Source organism: Pelophylax lessonae (genome assembly GCF_965119305.1).
Source record: "Pelophylax lessonae genome assembly, chromosome: 3".
Classification (NCBI taxonomy): domain Eukaryota; kingdom Metazoa; phylum Chordata; class Amphibia; order Anura; family Ranidae; genus Pelophylax; species Pelophylax lessonae.
In genome coordinates this window covers 424,210,095-424,232,032 of record NC_138770.1, presented here as the reverse complement: position 1 = coordinate 424,232,032, position 21,938 = coordinate 424,210,095, and the positions used below count along the sequence as shown (strand labels likewise).

Sequence of the window (21,938 nt, the reverse complement as noted above, 5' to 3'; positions counted from 1 at the left end):
GTCTATCCCCCGGGCTGTGCTCTCTATCACACCTCCTGGCTGGATCCTCCATCCATCTCCGCATCCCGAGCCGCAAGCTCGCCGCACACCTTGCCCTGTACTTCCCGGACAGCTTCCAGTAGGGGGCGCGGTGCCGGTGTCCCCAGGGATTACACATTCCCGAGCGGGCTTAGTTTGGTGTAGCCGGGTGACGTCAGGGCCGCCTCCTCCTCCTCCTCTTCCCCCAGCCGAGCCCCTGAAAGTAACTCCGGAGTGTGGAGTGCGGGGATTCGCCGAGCATGGAGTGCGGAGAGCCTGCTACAGCCCGGAGAGACGTGCTTCTATTCTGATCTGCCGGCCGGGACTACTGGACGACCGTCACTGGACTGAGGATTGTGCTTTGCCTGGCTTCATTTGGATCTGCTGTACCTGGGAAAGTTGGAGGAAACATGGATGGCGGGTGTGTGCTGCTGCTCCCGCTCCTCTTCTTCTCTGTCTGGGCATCGGCGTTCCGTGGGCAGCTGTCTGCAGGTGAGTGATGGACTGAACACCTCTGGGGGGGAACTTTCCAGGGGCGCCTTCCCCCCCCCCCTTTTCCTTACACACCTCACTCCTAGCCCAGGTGTCCTATTATCCATTTACTTCCTTCTACATGGACATGCATGGCTCTGACCAGCTCACCAGACCTTATTGAGGTGCTGGCTGCTTTACCTTTTGGGGTGCTTTACTTAGTGGGGTGCTGGCTGGTTTCCTTGCAGCCTGGAAAATTTCATAGAAGATTTAACCTGTTCATGTCACTTTACAAGTTGTTTTTTCAATCTGTAGCTTTCGTTTAAAATATCTACCAGCAAGGTTTTATTAAGATCCTTTCCAATCTAAGGTGACCACTGTCTCCCAGAGGTGCTCCTAGGTTGTCACCTTATCACAGGAGCCCTGGTTGGGGACTATAGGCTCCTTGGTTGTATTTTGTTTTTAATCAAAAGGTTCACAAAGTAGAAACTATGGGTCCTAGGTTGTTACCTCATCACAGGTTCCCCTAATAGAAACTATAGTGTCCTACGTTGTTACCTCAACCAGGTTCCCTTAATAGAAACTATAGGGTCCTACGTTGTCACCTTATCCCAGGTTCCCTTAATAGAAACTATAGGGTCCTACGTTGTCACCTCATCACAGGTTCCCTTAATAGAAACTATAGGGTCCTACGTTGTTACCTCAACCAGGTTCCCTTAATAGAAACTATAGGGTGCTACGTTGTCACCTTATCCCAGGTTCCCTTAATAGAAACTATAGTGTCCTACGTTGTCACCTCATCACAGGTTCCCTTAATAGAAACTATGGGTCCTACGTTGTTACCTCATCACAGGTTCCCTTAATAGAAACTATAGGGTCCTACGTTGTCACCTCATCCCAGGTTCCCCTAATAGAAACTATAGGATCCTACTTTGTCACCTTTATCCAAGTTTCCCTTAATATAAACTATAGGGTCCTACTTTCACCTTATCCCAGGTTCCCTTAAAACTATAGGGTCCTACTTTGTCACCATACCACAGGTGCCCCAAATAGTGATTATAGCAGTCTACTTTGTCACCTTTATGAAAGCTTCCCCTAATAGACTATAGGGTCCTACTTTGTCACCTTATCACAGGTTTCCTGAATGTACACTATAGGCTTCTACTTTGTCACCTTATAGGTACTCCAAATAGAGACTAGGGTCATACTTTGTCACATTATCTCAAGGTCCCCAAATGGAGATTATGGGCTCCGATGGCATCTGGGATAGAGACTGTAGGCTCCTATGTTGTCAATCTATCACATGCATCCCAGATAGAAACTGTGGGCTCCCTGGAATGAGACTATAGGCTTATTTGTTGTCCCTTTTTATTACATGTGTCTCGGGTACTTTAGGCTCCAATTTCGGCAGCCTGAATAGAGACCATAGGTTCCTATGTTGTCCCCTTGTCAAAGGTGCCCCAGATTGAGACTGTAAGCTCCTGTTTTGTCATTTCATTACATGTGTTCCAGGTAGAAACTATAGGCTGCTGTAATAATACACTGGATAGAGACTGTTGGTTCCTATGTTGTCCTCTTTTGAAATGCATCTCCGATAGAGAGTTTAGTCTCCTAGGTTGTCAGCTTATCAAAGGCACTTCTTATAGAGTGTAGTCTCCTATGTTGTCCCTTTTTATGAAAGGACATTGGATGGAGAGTGTAGTCTCCTATGTTGTCCCTTTTTTTATGAAAGGACTTTGGATGGAGAGTGTAGTCTCCTATGTTGTCCCTTTTTTATGAAAGGACTTTGGATAGAGAGTGTAGTCTCCTATGTTGTCCCTTTTTTATGAAAGGACTTTGGATAGAGAGTGTAGTCTCCTATGTTGTCCCTTTTTTATGAAAGGACTTTGGATAGAGAGTGTAGTCTCCTATGTTGTCCCTTTTTTATGAAAGGACTTTGGATAGAGAGTGTAGTCTCCTATGTTGTCCCTTTTTTATGAAAGGACTTTGGATAGAGAGTGTAGTCTCCTATGTTGTCCCTTTTTATGAAAGGACTTTGGATAGAGAGTGTAGTCTCCTATGTTGTCCCTTTTTATGAAAGGACTTTGGATAGAGAGTGTAGTCTCCTATGTTGTTCCCTGTAGTCTGGATAGAGACTTTAGGCTTAGTTCACAAAGCTTTAACCCCCCCTAGACTGTTCATTTCAAATGTCATTGGACTCAATGTTGTGTTTGTTTGTTTTTTTTTTTTTGTTTACTAACAATACTTCTGGTGTGTTCGCTTTGACTGATCCCAGTAGACTCATTGCACTAATGTTGCATTTATGAGTATTAGGAAGCCAGTGAAGGGCAATGATGTGCAGCTGAGTGAAGTAGATGAAAGGGCTTGGAGGAGAGATCAGTAGCACTGAGATGAAAAAAAAGGCCAGTAGTATTTTCGGTTTGTTATGTAAAGGTGAAAAACGTAGTGTCAGTTGTTTATGACTCACAGTATAAACATAATAGCACACAGTTGGGGATTGGATTTCCTGTAAAGCCAGTGTTGGAGGTCTGGTTGCCCGTATATGACACAATTCAATTTTGCTGGCTTGGACAGTTCCTGGAGATACGTTGTTTTCTTTTCTGTTCCTCTCCAGGTTGTTTTGAATGATGTTCTTGGCCAAGGGAAAGGATTTCGGTTTTCCCCTTCCCCCAATGAAAGGATCAGTTTTCACAGGATAGAACTCTCAGGCTTCCCTTATACCTGTTGCAGCCTTGTGGTTTGGACTCTCATTCCTGCCTCCATTTACCATCAGCACCCAGTATTGTTTGCACCTCTCAGTGCCGTCTATTTAGCTGACTTGCTAACTTCAGCCAGTTCTAGCTCCTACGTTCACTTATGAACTTGCTTTGTCTACTCCCCCCAGGCCATAATAAAGTGATTTTTAACATTTTTTTGCTGTCAATACCTTATTCTGACATGAAAAAAGTGCTAGCTATTGCTGGGAGTTCATAGCTAGCCTAGTCGGCGAGTTAGCAGTTTTAGAATAATTACCTCTCTGAAAATTCCCCTGTAGTGATCAAAAACGTATAAGAAAACCGTAATGCTCAGCTGGAAAAGAGAAAAAAAAAGACCCGTGGCTGGCTGAAGCCTTCGATTAGCAGCGAGTGGAGATCTTCCTTGAAGCGCTGCCTTGGTTGTGTGAAGGGATGCTGGCGGTTTGTGTGCTCGCACTGCCTCCACGCAGAGAACGTTCTAAGCTGCTAGAACAAAGGATTATGCCAATTTCTGGGACTGTAGCGCAGGTACGGAGATGAAAATGCCGCAGGTAGCTTAAGGCGTTACTGTTGAGTTGCTTAAGAAAAAAAAAAAGAAAGTAAAATAATTGGTGAACACACTGTGTACCAAATTGTCCATTATCTCTGTTATCTGGGATTTTTATTTTTTCCTCTCCGTTTGTTTCTGGCTGCAATGTGGTGTTACTAATGAATCCACTCGGTTATTGTTTGAAAACTGACATCTTTGATTATTACCGGGGTCACTCGTATCCAAAATGAATGGGCTGTATTAGATTCCCGCTCGGCATTGTTAAACGATGGAGCTTTCATGTCCCTCGGCTCTTCTGTTATGATTACTACTTAGATCCCATAGAACTTGGGTTCAGCTGCTTGCCATTATTCAATTAGTGCATTTTACTGTCCTACAGCTCTTTGACTTATTTAGTATGAACTCTACAAACCTAGAAAATATGTTATCTATCTTGTCCCAATTTCTCAACTTTGCTTTCTTTTTATTTGCATTCAGTTGTGTTTTTTTTTTTTTTTTTTTTTATATATTTTATTGCTCTACTTTTTAACTCTATGTAAAAAATAATGTGGGTTTTAGAAATGTGTAAGGTCTATAAAGAAGGGATCTGCGATATCCCAGAGAATTCCATCTTTTATAACCTTAAAGCATATGTAACGTTTCTTTTATTTGCTCCTTTTCCTTTGTTAAATATAGAGTTGAAAGCATTTTATTATTATTATATCTGTTTGACAAGTGCAAAAAAAAAATCTCTGTTCATCCAGCCAGAAATCGTGTGAGCTGATAACTTCCTATGGACTGTTATCAGTTACCATTGTTCTTTGCTACCTCTGTGCACTACAAAACACCCCACCCCCCCCCCCCCCATTATGGAGAAGAGGAGGAGGAATTGCATTGTCCCTGCTCAGAACATATGTAATTTTAGGACCGGAAGTGCTTTCAAGGCAGAATTGCCAGTTTAAAATTAAAATTTTTTATTATTCTTATTGCCAGCATTATCAGGTTAAATCTATTATTATTATTATTATTATTATTATTATTATTATTATTATTATTATAATTACCAGGTTAAAATCAAGTATTAATAATATTATTATTATTATTATTATTATTATTTGATTTTAACCTGGTAATCATGATAATATTATTAATAATAATAATAATACTTGATTTTAACCTGGTAATCATGATATTAATATTAATATTATCATGATTACCAGGTTAAAATCAAGTATTAATAAAAATAATACTTGATGTTAACCTGGTGATGAGGATATCATCACCAGGTTAAAATCAAGTATTATTATTATTAATAATAATAATATCATGATTACCAGGTCAAAAAAAAATGCAGCCACTACATCTAAGGATAAGTAAGCTGCAACATTATTACTCTCATGCTTGGTTTAGCCTAATGCCCCGTACACACGTGCAGATTATCTGCAGACTTTTGTCTGCAGACTTACCTTTTCTATGCAGTGCAAGGGCCTGCCGGATTGCATACAAATTGAAAGTGTTTAGGTTTGACCTCATATTATATGGTTTTGGTAAGTCTCCAGACAAAAGTTTGCAGATAATCTGCACATGTGTATGGGGCATAAGGCTCTATTCACCCCTGGGCGTTTTGGGATTGCAACGGACTTTCTGTCATTCTTCCCGCATTGCAAAAACGCACTACAATTGTAAGAACGCAGGTTCCGGTGGCACTTAAAATAAGTCGCGGATTTTCAGCCATTTATCACATGGCAAATTGCATCACGTTAAGTTTGTTGCCCAAAAAAAGCTCCACGCAGCAAAACAGCACCACGTTTTAGGTGCCAATGAAAATAATTGCCACCAGAGCCTGTGTTATGCGATTGTAGTGCATTTTTGAGATTGCGGGCAGAATCGCTGCGATTCTGCCATGATCCCAAAACTCCCATGGGTGAATGGAGCCTAAAGCCGGCTATACCTGAATCCAAATTCTGCCAGTTCAGCAGGGAGCAGGCGCTTTTCAGTCCATGTGTGGTTGAACAGAAGTTGATCTACCATTTGACTGCTGTTCAAATGCCCTGTTGGTATATTTTCATTCGATCATTGCCGCAGGCAATAGGCTGCAGAGCTGATCTGTGTATTCTATATGCAGAGAAGTCTCTCCGCTGTCAGAATACAATGACACAGTGAGGAGGATATACGCATCCACATCAGATGTGTGGATGGGGGAATCGGGTCCTATTTTATTCAACTGGCTGGTTTTTAGTGTAGAGATTTTACACTGTCCGCGTATATCAGTGTATACATTTTTATTATATTTTAAAGTCTAGATGTATTTATTTATATTTTTTATCCACACAAGGGACAGTACAGTAGCTTCCAGAAATGAAAATATTGAATGGAGATGGGAGGATGAATGAAAGGTCAGCCTCCTCCATAAAGTACTTTTTATTGCTGGAAGCTGTAGTATAGTTTCTATGCCATAGGTGGCACTCATAAGTGCCTATGGCATGTCTAGTAGATGTATTACACCCCCCCCCCCCGCACTGAAAGATTACTGCTATTTTTTTGGGGGGGGGGGAATTGAGGACAGATTCCGACTAGGACAACCAGCACAAGGGACACTCCTCAAAGAGTGTAAGTACTGTCCCTTGTGCTGATTAAAAAAAATGTAACTAAGCCTAGGCTCTAACCACTTTCCAACCAGCCTCCATACTTCTACTGCGGCAGGTTGCCTCTGTCCCACGAAATGATGTACCTGTACAACATTTTGGGGGACTGCTAGTGGGGGCGGGTGCACCCGGAGGCACGTGCACACGCTGATTGGCCACAGGGGGAGCCAATCAGCGTGTCGGGCGGCCGCGATGTCCGCTGGGCACACGCGATCGCTCCCCGTGGAGATAGAACAGTGGTCTGCCCGTTGCAAACACTGCAGACTGCTGTTCTGTCAGTAATGAACACAGGGATTCTTCCTCTTATTTAGGAAAACAGGTCAGGTCTCTGTGTTCATGCAGCAAGCCCATCCCCCCCCCCCCACCCACAGTTAGAAAGCATTCCCCAAGGACACATTTAACCCTTTGATCTTCCCTGGTGTTAACCCCTTCTCCCGCAGGAGAGGGAGAAAGGCAGGCGGCTGATGTAAACACAGCCTTCTGTCATTCTCCCTGATGTAAGTGCAGAGACTATAGGATCCTGCTATGTAGGATCGTATGTCTCGGTGGTTACATCACAAGCCACGCCCCCAAAGTTAGAATCACGCCCCTAGGGATACATTTAACCCACTGATCACCAATAAAGTTAACCCCTTCCCTGCCAGTGTCATTAGTATAGTAACAGTGCATATTTTTAGCACTGATTACTGTAGTAATGTCACTGGTACCCCCAAAAGTGTCAAATGTTAGGCGTTCGATCTGTCCACCGCAATGTCGCAGTCCCGCTAAAAATCGCTGATCGACGCCATTACTAGTAAATAAATGAGGACATAAATCTTTCCCCTAGTTTGCAATAACTTTTGCATAAACCCAATTACTATACACTTATTGGGATTTTTTTTTTTTTTAAATCAAATTGGTAACAGAATACATATTGGCCTAAAAAAAAAATATCAGGAATGTTTTATAGCACAAAGTCAAAAAATTATATTTACTTTTTTTTTTTTTTCACAAAAATTGTTGCTGTTTTTTTGTTTAAAGCGCAAAAAATGAAAATTGCAGAGGTGATCAAATACCACCAAAAGAAAACTATTTGTGGGAAAAAAGGACAAATTTTATTTGGGTACAGCGTCGCAATTGTCAGTTAAAGTAATGCAGTGGCAAATCGCAAAATGGCCTGGTCATTAAGTGGGAAAACCTTTCGCTCCAGAAGTGGTTAGAATGCCATATCAGTGTTAAAGATCACCTTTTTATATGTTGAATGTTTCTTGATGAGTTTTCTGTTCTATCTGTTGGTGTCATCTCTTGTGCGATTCTTCTCTTTAACTATATAGATGATCAATTTTGTGAATGCTCCGAAAAGCCGTTCTGCTTATGCTGAAAACTGATTGCCTCGGTTGTTGCTGATACAAGGCTGTCTAGAGAGGGATGTGAAGTGTAGTATTGACGTCCCTCTGTAAGTTGTACGGCTTTATTGAGTTCTCCAGCCTTGAGAAGTGTTGCCGGTTAATTGAAACTTTGAGCAGTGTCATCGCTGGCTTTCACAAATTGCCAAGAACAGCTGCTATTGCACAGGCTGGGGTGTAAAATTTAAATTGCAAAGCCTATGATTTTTATTTTTATTTTATTTTTTTATTTCTCAAATCCTTCCACACATTGGGCTGACTTTCTGCCTCCTCTTACATTATGATAGCTCAGGCATCCTTAGTTCTGTTGTGATGGGAGCTTAATTGAAGTGGCCGGTTCATCTTTATGTATTTTTATTTTATTAAACTTTTATATTTTGTAAGGATTTCTTATGCAAAACCTACTGGGGCATTAAACGCGGCAATAGCAGTAAATCAGCTGAAAAGTGTTTTGGTGGGGAACTAGAATATGACTTCTGGGAAGGTATACAAATGTATTCATGCTTGAAAGTCGCTTGAACATATTCCAAGTATAATATGTGGGCTGTGTAGATAGTAAAGGTTTTTTTTAGGTTCAGTCTTTGTTTATGTTATTTTGTGGCCGTTCACATACCAGACTGTGAATGTTTTTACTTTACGAGATACCAAAGGAAAGGGCGTCTGCTTTAGGGAATGACCTCCTCCCACTCACATTAAGGTTTAAAGCGGAGTTCCACCTGATTTTGTGTTTATTAACATGCGACAGACATCACATGTGATTAGCAACGCACTGCTCTGCAAATCACACGTGATGGCTGAATTTGCATCGCATTCGGACACAACTCGCACAGGACCCTTGTTTGGGTCCGCACCAGAATCGGCTCGCATGGGTGGCAATTACTTTTTGGTGTTTTTTGCATGTTACATATTTTAAGAGTGTTTGTGTTTTTTGATTGGAGTTTTCTGGAAGAAAAAACACTAAACTGGAAGGTTTATTTTCTTCTTTTGCCTCTAAATGTTGAGCTCAAAATATGCCTCGAATTGTCCTAATGTGCATGGACACATAGCATAGCAATGAGCTGCTTCTACAGCCAAAGCAGTGATTTTGAAGCCAGTGTGCATGGACCCTTAATATAGGCCAGGGATATGCAAACAGTGGCCCTCCAGCTGTTGCAGAACTACAAGTCCCATGAGGCATAGCAAGACTGACAGCCACAGGCATGACACCCAGAGGCAGAGGCATGGTGGGACTTGTAGTTTTGCAACAACTGGGGGGCCACAGCTTGTATATCCTTGATATAGGCTATTAACATTACAGTAAACCCCCGCTCCATCGCGGTTTAGTTTTTGCGGTCCCGGTATATTGCTTTTTTTTTTTTTTTTTTTTGTAATGTTATTTTACTATATAAATCATTAAAAATGAAATATTTTTGTGTTCTCCATAGCTCTTGCTATGTCTCTCAGTATCTTTTATGTGTTTAAATGAGTTTCTATTGTTTTAAAAGTGTGTTTAAAGACCTTAAAATGCTTTTACACGTACAGTGATAGTAAAAAAAAACATGCCTACAATGCATTTTAATAGCGTTTTTCTGTTTTGCGGATTTTCACTTTTCGCAGCTGGGTCCGGAACGTAACCCCCGCAATGGAGGGGGGTTTACTGTATTGTTTGTTAGAGCTCAATAATGAGCACCTAATTGACCCTTTAAACCAGGCGGTTAGAATTTTTTCTTTTTTTTTTTCTTTTTGTGCATGGCCCTGCTTTAAGCAGGCTATACACCGGCTAAATTTAAGCCGGTTCCAGTGGAATTTTATTAATTCATGCATAGCTCATTATCTGCCTCCATGTGACAATAGGTGTCATTGAATGGGGAAAAAATAGTTTCCTCCAGATCTTGAGATTTTGGGAAATCTTTCTGTGTGCTTACTGCATACTGGTGATGTAGCCTTCCCAGGGGGCATCCAAGGCCCAGTTGGTGGATCCCTTAGCCGGAAGTGGGAAACAATTGTATGTAACGGAATCAATTTGGAAATTGACTTGCAGATGTTTTAGGGCAGTGATGGTGAACCTTGGCACTCCAGATGTGTTGGAACTACATTTCCCATGATGCTCAACTACACTGCAAAAAGCATGAGCATCATGGGAAATGTAGTTCAAAAACATCTGGGGTGCCAAGGTTTGCCATCACTGTTTTAGGGGATGCATGCACCAGAGATTTGTTTGTGTTTGGTAGGGGAGGGTGGGAAGGTCTGCATTAGCTGGACCCCCATGGCTCACCTTCCTCATCAGAAAATGAAATCTCAATACAGTACTCAGATGTAGACAAATGACCAGACAGTGTTCAGAGTATTGTGCTTATGCGCTGAATAACTACAGATGTGACAGTCTTCCATTTAGCTAGTCTCCAGAGTCACAATAGCGATGGCATACTATACTCTGTGGATGATACCAGGGCTTTTGCAGCATTGCAGAGAGGTTACGGGATGTTCATACAGTGAGATTGCTCTTTTATCTTCTGTGGTCTGGATATACACTCAACCTTCAGATGTGGAGTATGAGGGTGTTTGACTACAGCAGTGATGGTAAACATTTTTTGGTATGGGGTCCTCGGGTCTAGCCCCTGATAACACCAAAGAGCCGCATGTAAAATTCAGAAGGCAAACACACAACAGGATATAGCCAAAGACTATGGTATGAAACTAGAGATGGAACATGATACAAGAAACGGTCAGATTCTGGTCATGATCCAGGAGATGGTCAGAGACTTGGGATATGCTTCAGGAGACTGTGTACATACTGATTTGTTGAGGACTAGGGACATGCTGCAAGAGACAGTCATAGAATGGAGACATACATGGGGCTGATACAATCACTACTATAATAGGGCACTAGAGAAATGCCTATTAGTGTCGCCAGGGGCCCGGAGGGTCCTATAAAAGGTGCCGAAGGTCTGCAGGTACTGTTTAGTTAAAACCATACTAATTATTTAGGCTTGAATTGCATGGGTTGCTAAAAGAAGCGCTGGACAGGTAGGTTTTATCTCAACCCCTTAACGCCAACCTAATGCAAATTTGCATCCTTTGGCTTCAAGGGGTTGTACCGGGGTGATGCCTGCATTTTTTAGAGCACACGGTTGGCCTTCTTGTGAAAACAACCAATGTGGCTAAGCTGCCGCCCAGCCGTTATCACAAGCAGCGGTTGTCAACCCCCCCTCCTGCCGCTCCACCTGGCTCTCCCGTCCCACCGGGAGACCCCAGCGACCAGCCGGCATGTCGGCCTACTGGTCGGAGTCCCGAACAAAGCCGGGTACGGCTTTGATCGGGTCTCTGATGTTGAAACCTGGAAGCACTTAAAAAAAAAAAAAAAAAAAAAAGACAATATTAAAAAAAAAAAAACAAATTGGCCTTTTGAATGTTAAGCGAGAAGGAGGGATTTGGGGTCTCTTGGACTCCAGAACCCTCCATAAAGAGTACCTATCACTGCTTAATACTGTCACAAGGGATGTTAAATTCCTTGTGACAGCAGTAAAAGTGATTAAATAAAAGAATACATTAAAATAATGAAAAAAAAAAAAAAATTAAAGTGCCCCATCCCGCTGTGCTCGTGCGCAGCATCGGACCCATATGTAAATAACAAGGTAAACAATGATAAAACCACACATGAGGTATCGCCGCGATCGTTAGAGCAAGAGCAATAAATGTAGCGCTAGATCTTCTCTTTAACTTTAATGGGTAACTGTCATACATTTTTAAAGCATCGCCTATGGAGATTTTTAGGTACCGTAGTTTGTCGCCATTCTACAAGTGTGTGAAAGAAAGCATAACATGTTAAATATCAATCTACTCGGCGTAACATCATCTTTCACATTCTACCAGAAAATTGGGCTAACGTTACTGTTTTTTTTGGTATTTTTAATTTATGCAAGAGTATTTCTTCCAAAAAAATTGCATTTGAAAGACAGCTGAGCAAGTACCATGTAACCTCAAATATTGCAATGATTGCCATTTTATTCCCTAGGGTCTCTGCTAAAAAAAAAAAAAAAAAAAAAAAACGAATATATATCTATATCTCTTGTTATTGTTATAGAGGGGGGGGGGGGGAAAGAGACTTTACAATTACTTTAACTTCAGAGCCAAAGTAATAGACCAAGCTCAAAGGCTCAGTTCACATGTATGTGTGGGAGGAGGGGTACTGTGGCGTGAATGTTTTGTTTGACTTTCTGGTTGTGGCCGTCTATTTGTTACACTGCTCCCCACGGTGAGCTGCACCTTCAGGAATGCATGTTGACAGCTGCCTGGACACTTTTTTTGCTATCAATGTCCTGCTGGAAAAATTCCCTTTTTCTTCATGTACTTTAGATGAGAGGAAATGTCTTGAAAATGAAACAAGTCTTCTCTCACCAGAACAAATGCCCCCATTAGAAGATTTTCTCTCTATTCCTGTTCTAATGTCCATTTTTAGATTTTCCTTCCTGTTTATTCCTGGTAATATGTACCAGGTTAAATTTGAAGGGTAAATCCCTCTACCAGGGTCATATATGGCAATAAAAGGCGCATGGGGCTCTAAGTGGGGTGTTGAGTTATTTTGAGGGGATGGCAAATTTACTGTTATGCACGCTGTACACTCACTACTTTACATTGTAGCAAAGTGTCATTTCTTTAGTGTCGTCACATGAAAAGATATAATAAAATCTTTACAAAAATGTGAGGGGTGTACTCACTTTTGTGAGATACTGTAGGTTGTGCACAAGTGTTTGGTTGTATTTTCAGTATAGATATAGCTAGTGCTGAGCTTTTCTCTGTGGAAACTAGAACCAGACTCTCATCTCCATAATATCCTTTATCAATTTTATTCTGCTGGGGAAATCAGTATTTGTTGTATAAAGACACTGGCTGAAAGCGAAGTCCAACATCCCCTACATAGGTTTCCCCATGAAGACAAGTTGGATTCCATGTTTCATTTTTCGAGGGAATAAATGATGGTAAGGGTTAACGCAAGGTCCAAGGTTTGGGGTGGAGGAACTTGACTAGCCTGCCTTACCCGATTGAACACCTTTTGGGATGAATTAGAGAAGCCTTTTTCAACCAGGGTGCCTTGAGGTTTCTTCAGAGGTGCCTTGGCAAAATGACTAAAAATTGAGCAAAAGTTGTATACAAGCCGACAGGTGGATGAAGCCTGTCTTTTTTAGTTACACAAAGCCACCGGTTTTTTATTATGCACCTTTACGACTTTCTATACCCTGCCATCCTAGCAACCAATGACATCATCAGTTAATAAGGAGGATGTCTGTTGCCTCCACAGCATCCTTGTTTGACCCTCCTGTGCCCCTCTCCCTCAGCACTGGGGTGACTTTAGCTGACTGATAGACGTTGAGGGGGAAGAGAAACATTGGAATACCAGTCAGTACCAGTGTGCGAAAGCGTATTTTCTTTGGAAGAAAAAATCACCTCTAAGGGTGGGTGTTCTACGTGTGGATGTTGCTGCATTATATAAAGCTATTAGAACAGTTTTTTACATTTTAGAATTGGGTGCCTCAAGACTGTCCATATTTTAAAGGGTGCCTCGACTCAAAGGTTTAGAAACACTGACTTAGAGCACAGACTGCAAGCCAGACATTCTCTAAAACATCAGTGCCTGACCTCACCAATGTGCTTCTGGAAGAATGGTCAACCATTCCTATAGACACACTCCTAAACCTTGTGGACAGTCTTCCCAGAAGAGTTGAAGCTGTTATAGCTGCAAAGGGTGGGCCAACTCAATATTGAACCCTACTAAGACCAGGATGCCATTAACCACCTCCTGCCCGCCGTATAGTTAAATCATGGTGAGCGTGATCCCCTCTCGTTCTGGGACGACTTCCTATGGCTGTCCCAGTGTCACTGCTCTTGCATGTGTGCGCAGTCGCGCCTTGTCCCTGATCTCGTTAAAGAGCCAACGACGCAGCTCTTTACCCATGTGATCAGCTGTGTCCAATCACAGCTGATCACATGTAAACATGGAAGTGCCATTTATCGGCTCTCCTCGCCTCACACTGACAGGCTGTGAAGAGAGGAGAGCCAATCAGCGGCATCTCCTCGCAGGGGATACCCATATAGGTAATTAGGGCACTGATCATCAGTGCCGATCAGTCAGATGGGAAATTGGCCGTAGTGTTCGCACTGTTGGATCGTTGGTGATGCTAAGCACAGGCAAAGCCAGGCTCTGTTTTCTGGTCTAATGCGTTTTCCTGCAGAATGCCATCTGAGTGGGGAAGCTTTTATTGATTAGCATTATGCCTGATCATTGAGGATGCTGCAGTCAGGGATTATGGGAAAGCGAGAACAGTATGGGTTTGCTGAGCATCGTGTAACAAAGTCGCAGAGAAAATTGGGTCTTTTTAACTTTCCAACAGTGCAAACACTGCGGCCAATTTCCCATCTGACAAATAAATCTACATGGTGAGCTATTGGGTGTTTATAATGGGGTTACAGGTGCTATATGTATGGCTGCTATTGAGAATCGGATTAAAGATATTGAAGATAAAGTTTAAATCTTGAAAGCTGACTTTCTTTTGCCCACAGCTGACATCTTGCCAGTAATCCCACAGACTGACACAGCAGACAGTCTCTTTGAGCCGAACTGGCTAATGACATGGAACAATAGATTGCACTTGGCTGCACAGCAAACCTAAACGTTTGGCATGTTTGCAATGTCAAATTGTGCAATAGTATGCAGTATGTTTATACAATAAAACTTGTACTTTAGGTTCACTAGTATAAATAAACCTGTTTAAGTGAAAACAGCTTTGCTTTCATATATTTGGGTTGAAAAATTTTTTCTTAAGTTTTTAGAACAATATATAGGGGTAGAATCTAGGAGATCCCCTCCTGACATTGGTAATTTTCTCAGACTGCAGACAACACTTCTCCCACCTACTATAGCAAAGGAGGAAGATGGGATAATGTTACATTTTTGGCAGATCAAAAAAAAAAAAAAGCGCTTTTAATCTGAGTCAGTCTTTGTAGTTAAGGCCCCTACACACTTGATGGAAATTGGACGAAATAGCCTCAGATTTTTCTCTCTCTTGCTCAGCGTTCATTACCGTTTTTAGTTGACAGTGCATAAATGTTTACTAAAATTCTTGTCCGCTTTTTTTTTTTTTTTTTTTTTTTGGGACATTTGTTCCTTGACTTCCGGGTCGTCAGCAACTTCAGATCATGCGCGGTCTTTCGTATCCGATTTTTCGCGGACGTACTGCATACACATAAAATGAAAATTGGTCGTCTGGGGACGGACGATAAACATTTTGGTGTTTTTTTTCGTTGAAAATGTCGGCATCGGCTGCTGAAAGTTGTGAACACTAGCCGTAAATCGTACGATTTTACCTCGGACAGGAATTTTCGGCAGATTTTCTACTAGTGTGTACCCCACTTAAGTCTGTAATGTAAATCTGTTTACAGAAAACCTTTTTTGCTTGAACAACTTTAAAAGGACACATTGGATTTTTTTTTTATTGGTAGTAGATTGTCCTGTGGTACCAGAGGTGACATGCTTTTTGTTGGAAGAGCTTGTCAGCGGTCTGCCATTTTTACTGCAAAATCTGATTTTAGTTAACCTTTGGAACCTGATCTATTACAAAAAAATGTTTACATATAATCTCTTCCAGTTTTAATAACTCTCCTTTCTCTTATGTGACCTACCCGAACAGGGTAAATTTAGAAATTGGGTCCATGTTGGCTCAACCTTCCTAAAAAAATGGGGTATGAAGATGTTCAGCACTTGATATTATGTTAAATATTAAATTTTGTATACTAACCTTTTTTATTATACAAAGCATTAAATGCCCATAAAGGAAAGGGAGTAGAAGAGTGTGTGTGTTTTTTAAAAAAAAAAAGTGTGTGTGTGTGTGTGTGTGTGTGTGTGTGTGTGTATGTGTGTGTATGTGTGTATATATATATATATATATATATATATATATATATATATATATATATATATATATATATATATATATATATATATATATATATATATATATATATATGTATGTATATGTATGTGTGTGTATATGTGTGCCTTGCGAAAGTATTCGACCCCCTTGAACTTTGCGACATTTTGCCACATTTCAGGCTTCAAACATAAAGATATAAAACTGTAATTTTTTGTGAAGAATCAACAAGTGGGACACAATCATGAAGTGGAACGAAATTTATTGGATATTTCAAACTTTTTTAACAAATAAAAAAACTGAAAAATTGGGCGTGCAAAATTATTCAGCCCCCTTAAGTTAATACTTTGTAGCGCCACCTTTTGCTGCGATTACAGCTGTAAGTCGCTTGGGGTATGTCTCTATCAGTTTTGCACATCGAGAGACTGAAATTTTTGCCCATTCCTCCTTACAAAACAGCTCGAGCTCAGTGAGGTTTGAAAACAGCAGTTTTCAGTTCTTTCCACAGATTCTCGATTGGATTCAGATCTGGACTTTGACTTGGCCATTCTAACACCTGGATATGTTTATTTGTGAACCATTCCATTGTAGATTTTGCTTTGTTTTGGATCATTGTCTTGTTGGAAGACAAATCTCCGTCCCAGTCTCAGGTCTTTTGCAGACTCCATCAGGTTTTCTTCCAGAATGGTCCTGTATTTGGCTCCATCCATCTTCCCATCAATTTTAACCATCTTCCCTGTCCCTGCTGAAGAAAAGCAGGCCCAAAACCATGATGCTGCCACCACCATGTTTGACAGTGGGGATGGTGTGTTCAGGGTGATGAGCTGTGTTGCTTTTACACCAAACATAACGTTTTGCATTGTTGCCAAAAAGTTTGATTTTGGTTTCATCTGACCAGAGCACCTTCTTCCACATGTTTGGTGTGTCTCCCAGGTGGCTTGTGGCAAACTTTAAACGACACTTTTTATGGATATCTTTAAGAAATGGCTTTCTTCTTGCCACTCTTCCATAAAGGCCAGATTTGTGCAGTATACGACTGATTGTTGTTCTATGGACAGAGTCTCCCACCTCAGCTGTAGATCTCTGCAGTTCATCCAGAGTGATCATGGGCCTCTTGGCTGCATCTCTGATCAGTCTTCTCCTTGTATGAGCTGAAAGTTTAGAGGGACGGCCAGGTCTTCGTAGATTTGCAGTGGTCTGATACTCCTTCCATTTCAATATTATCGCTTGCACAGTGCTCCTTGGGATGTTTAAAGCTTGGGGAAATCTTCTTGTATCCAAATCCGGCTTTAAACTTCTCCACAACAGTATCTCAGACCTGCCTGGTGTGTTCCTTGTTCTTCATGATGCTCTCTGCGCTTTAAACGGACCTCTGAGACTATCACAGTGCAGGTGCATTTATACGGAGACTTGATTACACACAGGTGGATTCTATTCATCATCATTAGTCATTTAGGTCAACATTGGATCATTCAGAGATCCTCACTGAACTTCTGGAGAGAGTTTGCTGCACTGAAAGTAAAGGGGCTGAATAATTTTGCACGCCCAATTTTTCAGTTTTTTTATTTGTTAACAAAGTTTGAAATATCCAATAAATTTCGTTCCACTTCATGATTGTGTCCCACTTGTTGATTCTTCACAAAAAAATGACAGTTTTATATCTGTTTGAAGCCTGAAATGTGTCAAAAGGTCAAAGTTCAAGGGGGCCGAATACTTTCACAAGGCACTGTGTGTGTGTGTATATATGTATGTGTGTATATGTATAACACACACACTCTAATACCTCTCTAATATTGTGATAATCAGTCCTTCAGTATGCGCAAACGTAAGCCCCGTACACACGCACCGATTGTCGGCCGACCGTTCGGCCGTCTTTTGTCCGGTGCTGTCGTGTAGGTTGAAAAGTGCTAAAGACTGCACACAAATTTTGTCGGCCAACAACAACCGACTGCAGAAGTGATGACGTCATGTGATGGTTAACTTTCCGTGTGTTTTTTCTTCTCTGAGCATGCCCAGTCTTGCTCATCTGCTTTTTGTCGGACTAAATCTGTACTGACTGACGAACAATCGGCCGTTCTTTGTTGGCCTACAAAAATTTTATAGCATGCACACCAGATTTTGTTCGGCCGAAAAGTCGCAGTCGGTTGTCGGAAGCATCATACTAACAATCGGCCGATCGGACGCTGGCCGAATATTTACGGCCGACAATCGGTACGTGTGTACGAGGCTTTACATTTGAGAACCTACAAGCATGCAGGCAGTGTCAGGTGTTTTTTTTTTTTTTTACATTTTAAAGCTCATAGTATCTTTTGGAAACTGTCATAGATGTATTCTACAAATAAATTTTTTAATAGTAAAAATAAAGTTACATTTTAATAAGCAGAAAGTTAAGACCTAAAATTGTTAATTTAGAAGCATGTTAAAAAAAACTATAATTTAAAAAAAAAAAAAAAGACCAAAAATCATTATAGCTTTCATTTAATCTCTGAAGCCAAATTAAATACAATTCAAATAGAACATCTTTAGCTTTTTTTGTGACAAATAAGGCTTTAATTTGATATATATTTTTGGCAGTTATGAAATTTGTATTTTCATTTCATGCTGTCACAGGTTGCAGTCATTCAAAGTAGATCAGTCCTAATTCTGTTTTTGCAAACTGAAGTTTTTGTTTTGAAATATTGGAAACTTGTGACTCTAGTATAGCTGATTTTGTTTCAAAGGACTCTCAAGATCTTAACGTTAGATGAATACTAGTGTTATGTATTTTTTTTTTTTTTTTTATAAACCCATGATTTCTGCTGCTGATGGGATAGAGACGTATGCCTCAATATGTAATGTATTATTGATAAAGGTTCAAACTGGTATGTGTTCCTGCACCTCCTTTTGGATAACATGCCAGGCATCAGGCCTCAGATTCAGCATAGACCACCTCTACACTGCCTGGCTTTCCTCATGTGTTGTACAGAGTTCACTTTTAATATTTTTTATGGCACCTGTAATTCAGTGTAGGCATGACTACAAGTCCCATGCAAGTAAGAGAGCTAACTTGGTCTACTATTTACCTTCATGAAGCGTGTTGTTGCGTCCTTTTTTTTTGTTTTTTTTTTTGTTTTTTTTCTTTTGATAATTCTCACCAAAATGTTTTTTTCTGCACTGAAGGCAGACCTTTGCTCTAATATGCATATATATATATTTATACACACACACTCTTTCTTAAATAATGGGGTTGAGCTTATCTCAACCGTCTAGGCAGTTCCAGTGAGAACACCAGGAAGGCCATAGGCATCTCATGAATGTGCATGTATGTGAATTTTTAGTCCTTTTTATCAGTGTTTGAGAGTGACAGGCTACATAAGATAGGGTACTATCATTGTGATGACAGCGCACTGCCATGAATTATGGATTTATTTTTTTTAATCTAAGCTAGTTGATATTTTGTGAAAAGACCAGATGAACATAATGAATTGGCTAACTCTTCAATGGCAGCATAAAGTACCTAATACAGGCAGTCCCCGACTTACGAACATCCGAGTTGCGAACGACTCCTACTTACGAACGGGGGGCGCGTGACGTCATTGCCGGCTTCTTCCGGCTTCATCCTCTCGCTCCTGTGCTAGAGACACAACGCACGCTGCAGTACTACATGTACTGTATGCCCCACATACAGGACTTGTCCAGAAGCATCTCACTCGCATCCCACTACTGTCTGGATCCTGTGGAACTGTTGAGATTACAGTACTACTCTGTGCCCACTACCTGTACCACTGTATTGGGAGTATGCCCTGTACCTGTACTTCTATGATACTGTAGCCGGACTGTGTAGCAGTACAGTATTATCTTTGTGACCCAGCATGAGCTCATGTGGACCTCCCATTCAATTGTTTGTGCTTTGAAACCATTTTTTATTGTTATACTGAAGTTGGTCAGTACTGTATGAGGTTTGTACTGGTGTCTGTATCCTCATGAATTTTTTTGGCTGGAGTTACACTTAAAAATGTATATGTTCCGACTTGCAAACAAATTCCACTTAAGAACAAACCTACAGTCCCTATTGTGTTCGTAACTCGGGGACCGCCTGTAGTAATTTTTAGTGCATTAAAGTCTGCTTGTCATCCTTTTTTCTTCATTGGCTCTCTCTCGAAATGCAGCTAGTGTGTGCTGGCCACTGCAAGTTTTTTTGGGTGTAGCAAGTAGGTTGCTGCATAGAAGTGACCCTGTGCTGACAGCAAAGGCATCTGCAGCTGTCAGAATACTCAAACAGTGGCTCCATCTGATTGGTCGCAATCGAGCCGCCGATCCCCCACTGAGCAGCAGGAGGTCAGCTGTGTCTCTGTGCTGTGTGCGGAGACACAGCTGTCAGTTCCCCATGCATCTCTATGGGGGAAATCGGATGGGAACGGACCGTTGGTCCGTTCTCATCTGATCCAATGCGCTGGACAGATGGAAAATTGGGTTTCCATCTGTCCATATTTGACGGATCGGGTCGGATGTCAGCGGACATGTCTCTGCTGCCATCCGATACCCCATAGGAATGCATGGGGGGACCGTTCAGATCCGCCAAAAAAACGGACAGGCGGATCTGAACGGTCCGCCTGTGTGAAAGGGGCCTAAATCCTGGATACATGTCACCGGTTCTGAGGCTGATATAATGCACATAAGGCACCAATGAGCTTAATTACCACCTTAATCAGCCACAGAACCTGTGTAATGAATGAGTGTCCTGGTTTAAAGGAATGAGGTGGCAACCCTAGTGATCACCCTTTGTGTGTTTTTATGTAGGAAGTTATTCTTCAGCGGCAGATTCACTTATTCCACTTTTGTTTGTTCAACCCACATGCACATTGACTATTCAGGACCTATTGCACAAGCTCTAAGTGGAGTTTACACAGTGACAACTGCTTACTTTGGCATCATTTGTAGAGCAACATGAAAGTTGTGTATTCACTTCTGCTTTTCATTGAGTTTATGGGTACTGGTTGTTTTCAGGAAGGGGGATTTGTGTACGATAGCTGAATAGTGGTTAAACTATTGTACTCCCAAAAAATCTCAGTAAACTGGGCACAAACCTCGGGAGCATATGTGGAAAAGGTGCAAGACCTGGTGGTGGTGTTGTCAATTAAATGTGCATGTCAGGACAGCTAAAAGGTGTGTGTGTGTGTGTGTGTGTGTGTGTGTGTGTGTGTGTGTGTGTGTTCTTTTTTTTTTTTTCCAATGCAAACCTTGCCTTTCTCTAAAAGTAGCTGGGCCAAGCTTCAACTTGCCTGCTGAGTATCCCTTTTTGGTCAGTGCGTTTTCCTAACAAATTAAACGTGAAGGCCTTAAGACCACATTCACATGAGTCTAGGGCCCTTCACCTCAAAGTCCAAGTCCTTGTTTTTCTGTGATGGGTACAGCCAGGTGTTTGCAACCAGCTCCTCAGTCTGTACTAATGACAAGCTAACGCTGGCTGTGGCTACTCGCATGTAGGAGCACAAGGAGCAATTACATGTGGTTAGGGATGGATGAGTGGCCCTGTATGCAGACATTTTGCATCCAAGGTTATCTGTCCTTAAACACAGGTAATCGCTCCCTCCCTTCCTTCTTCTTTTTTTTTTTTTTTATTTTTTTTTAAGATTGTGACGAGCACGGTCAAAACAGGAATGGGGTTGTGGGGGCTGCTGCATCTGTAACATGTTACACCATGAATACAGGTATAACCTGTTCCAAAAGTTCCCTTTTTAAGCTGGCCATATGTTGACATTTTGGCTTTTTCAGCAGGAACAGGCTAAATTTTGATTCATGTATGGACATTGCCATTAATGGGAAGTCCATCTAATAATCGACATTTCATAAACCGGCCTCTTGGTATATTGTCATTCAATCAGCACATACCAATTAGCTGCAGAGTTGATCAGTGTATTCTGATGGCGGGGGGAGTCCCCCTGTCAGAATCCAGTAACGCAGCAGAAAGCATTTCCCCATTCACCTCAGGTGTGTTGATGGTTAAATCAGTAAAAGGGTGTGTGTGTTGTTTTTTTTTTTTTTTTTTTTTTTTTTTTTTTTTTTTTTAGTTTTATTTGGCTGAATGGAAAAAAATGAGCCGTGCAATCGTATAAAAACAAAGTTCGGTGTAAAATTTTAGTTAATTTGTAATATGTTTAAAAAGGAAAATGTTATTCTTGAATATGAAGTGGTAAATACAAATAACTAGCTATATGGTAAAGCACTTGTTAACACAAAACTTCATATTCCTGATATGTGTCTGCTGTACT

At 41.2% G+C, this 21,938-nt stretch overlaps 1 protein-coding gene across 15 annotated transcripts in view; it reads left to right on the top strand.

The window, feature by feature from the left end:
• Nucleotides 1-398: 398 nt before the first annotated feature.
• PTPRK (protein tyrosine phosphatase receptor type K) overlaps nucleotides 399-21,938 on the top strand; it is a 658,422-nt gene continuing 636,882 nt past the window's right edge. For all 15 annotated transcript variants that reach the window (XM_082251915.1, XM_082251914.1, XM_082251916.1 and 12 more), the window contains exon 1: nucleotides 399-510. In XM_082251915.1, coding sequence (XP_082108041.1) covers nucleotides 429-510 — 82 coding nt within the window. In that variant the 5' untranslated portion in view covers nucleotides 399-428. The remainder of the gene's footprint in view (nucleotides 511-21,938) is intronic.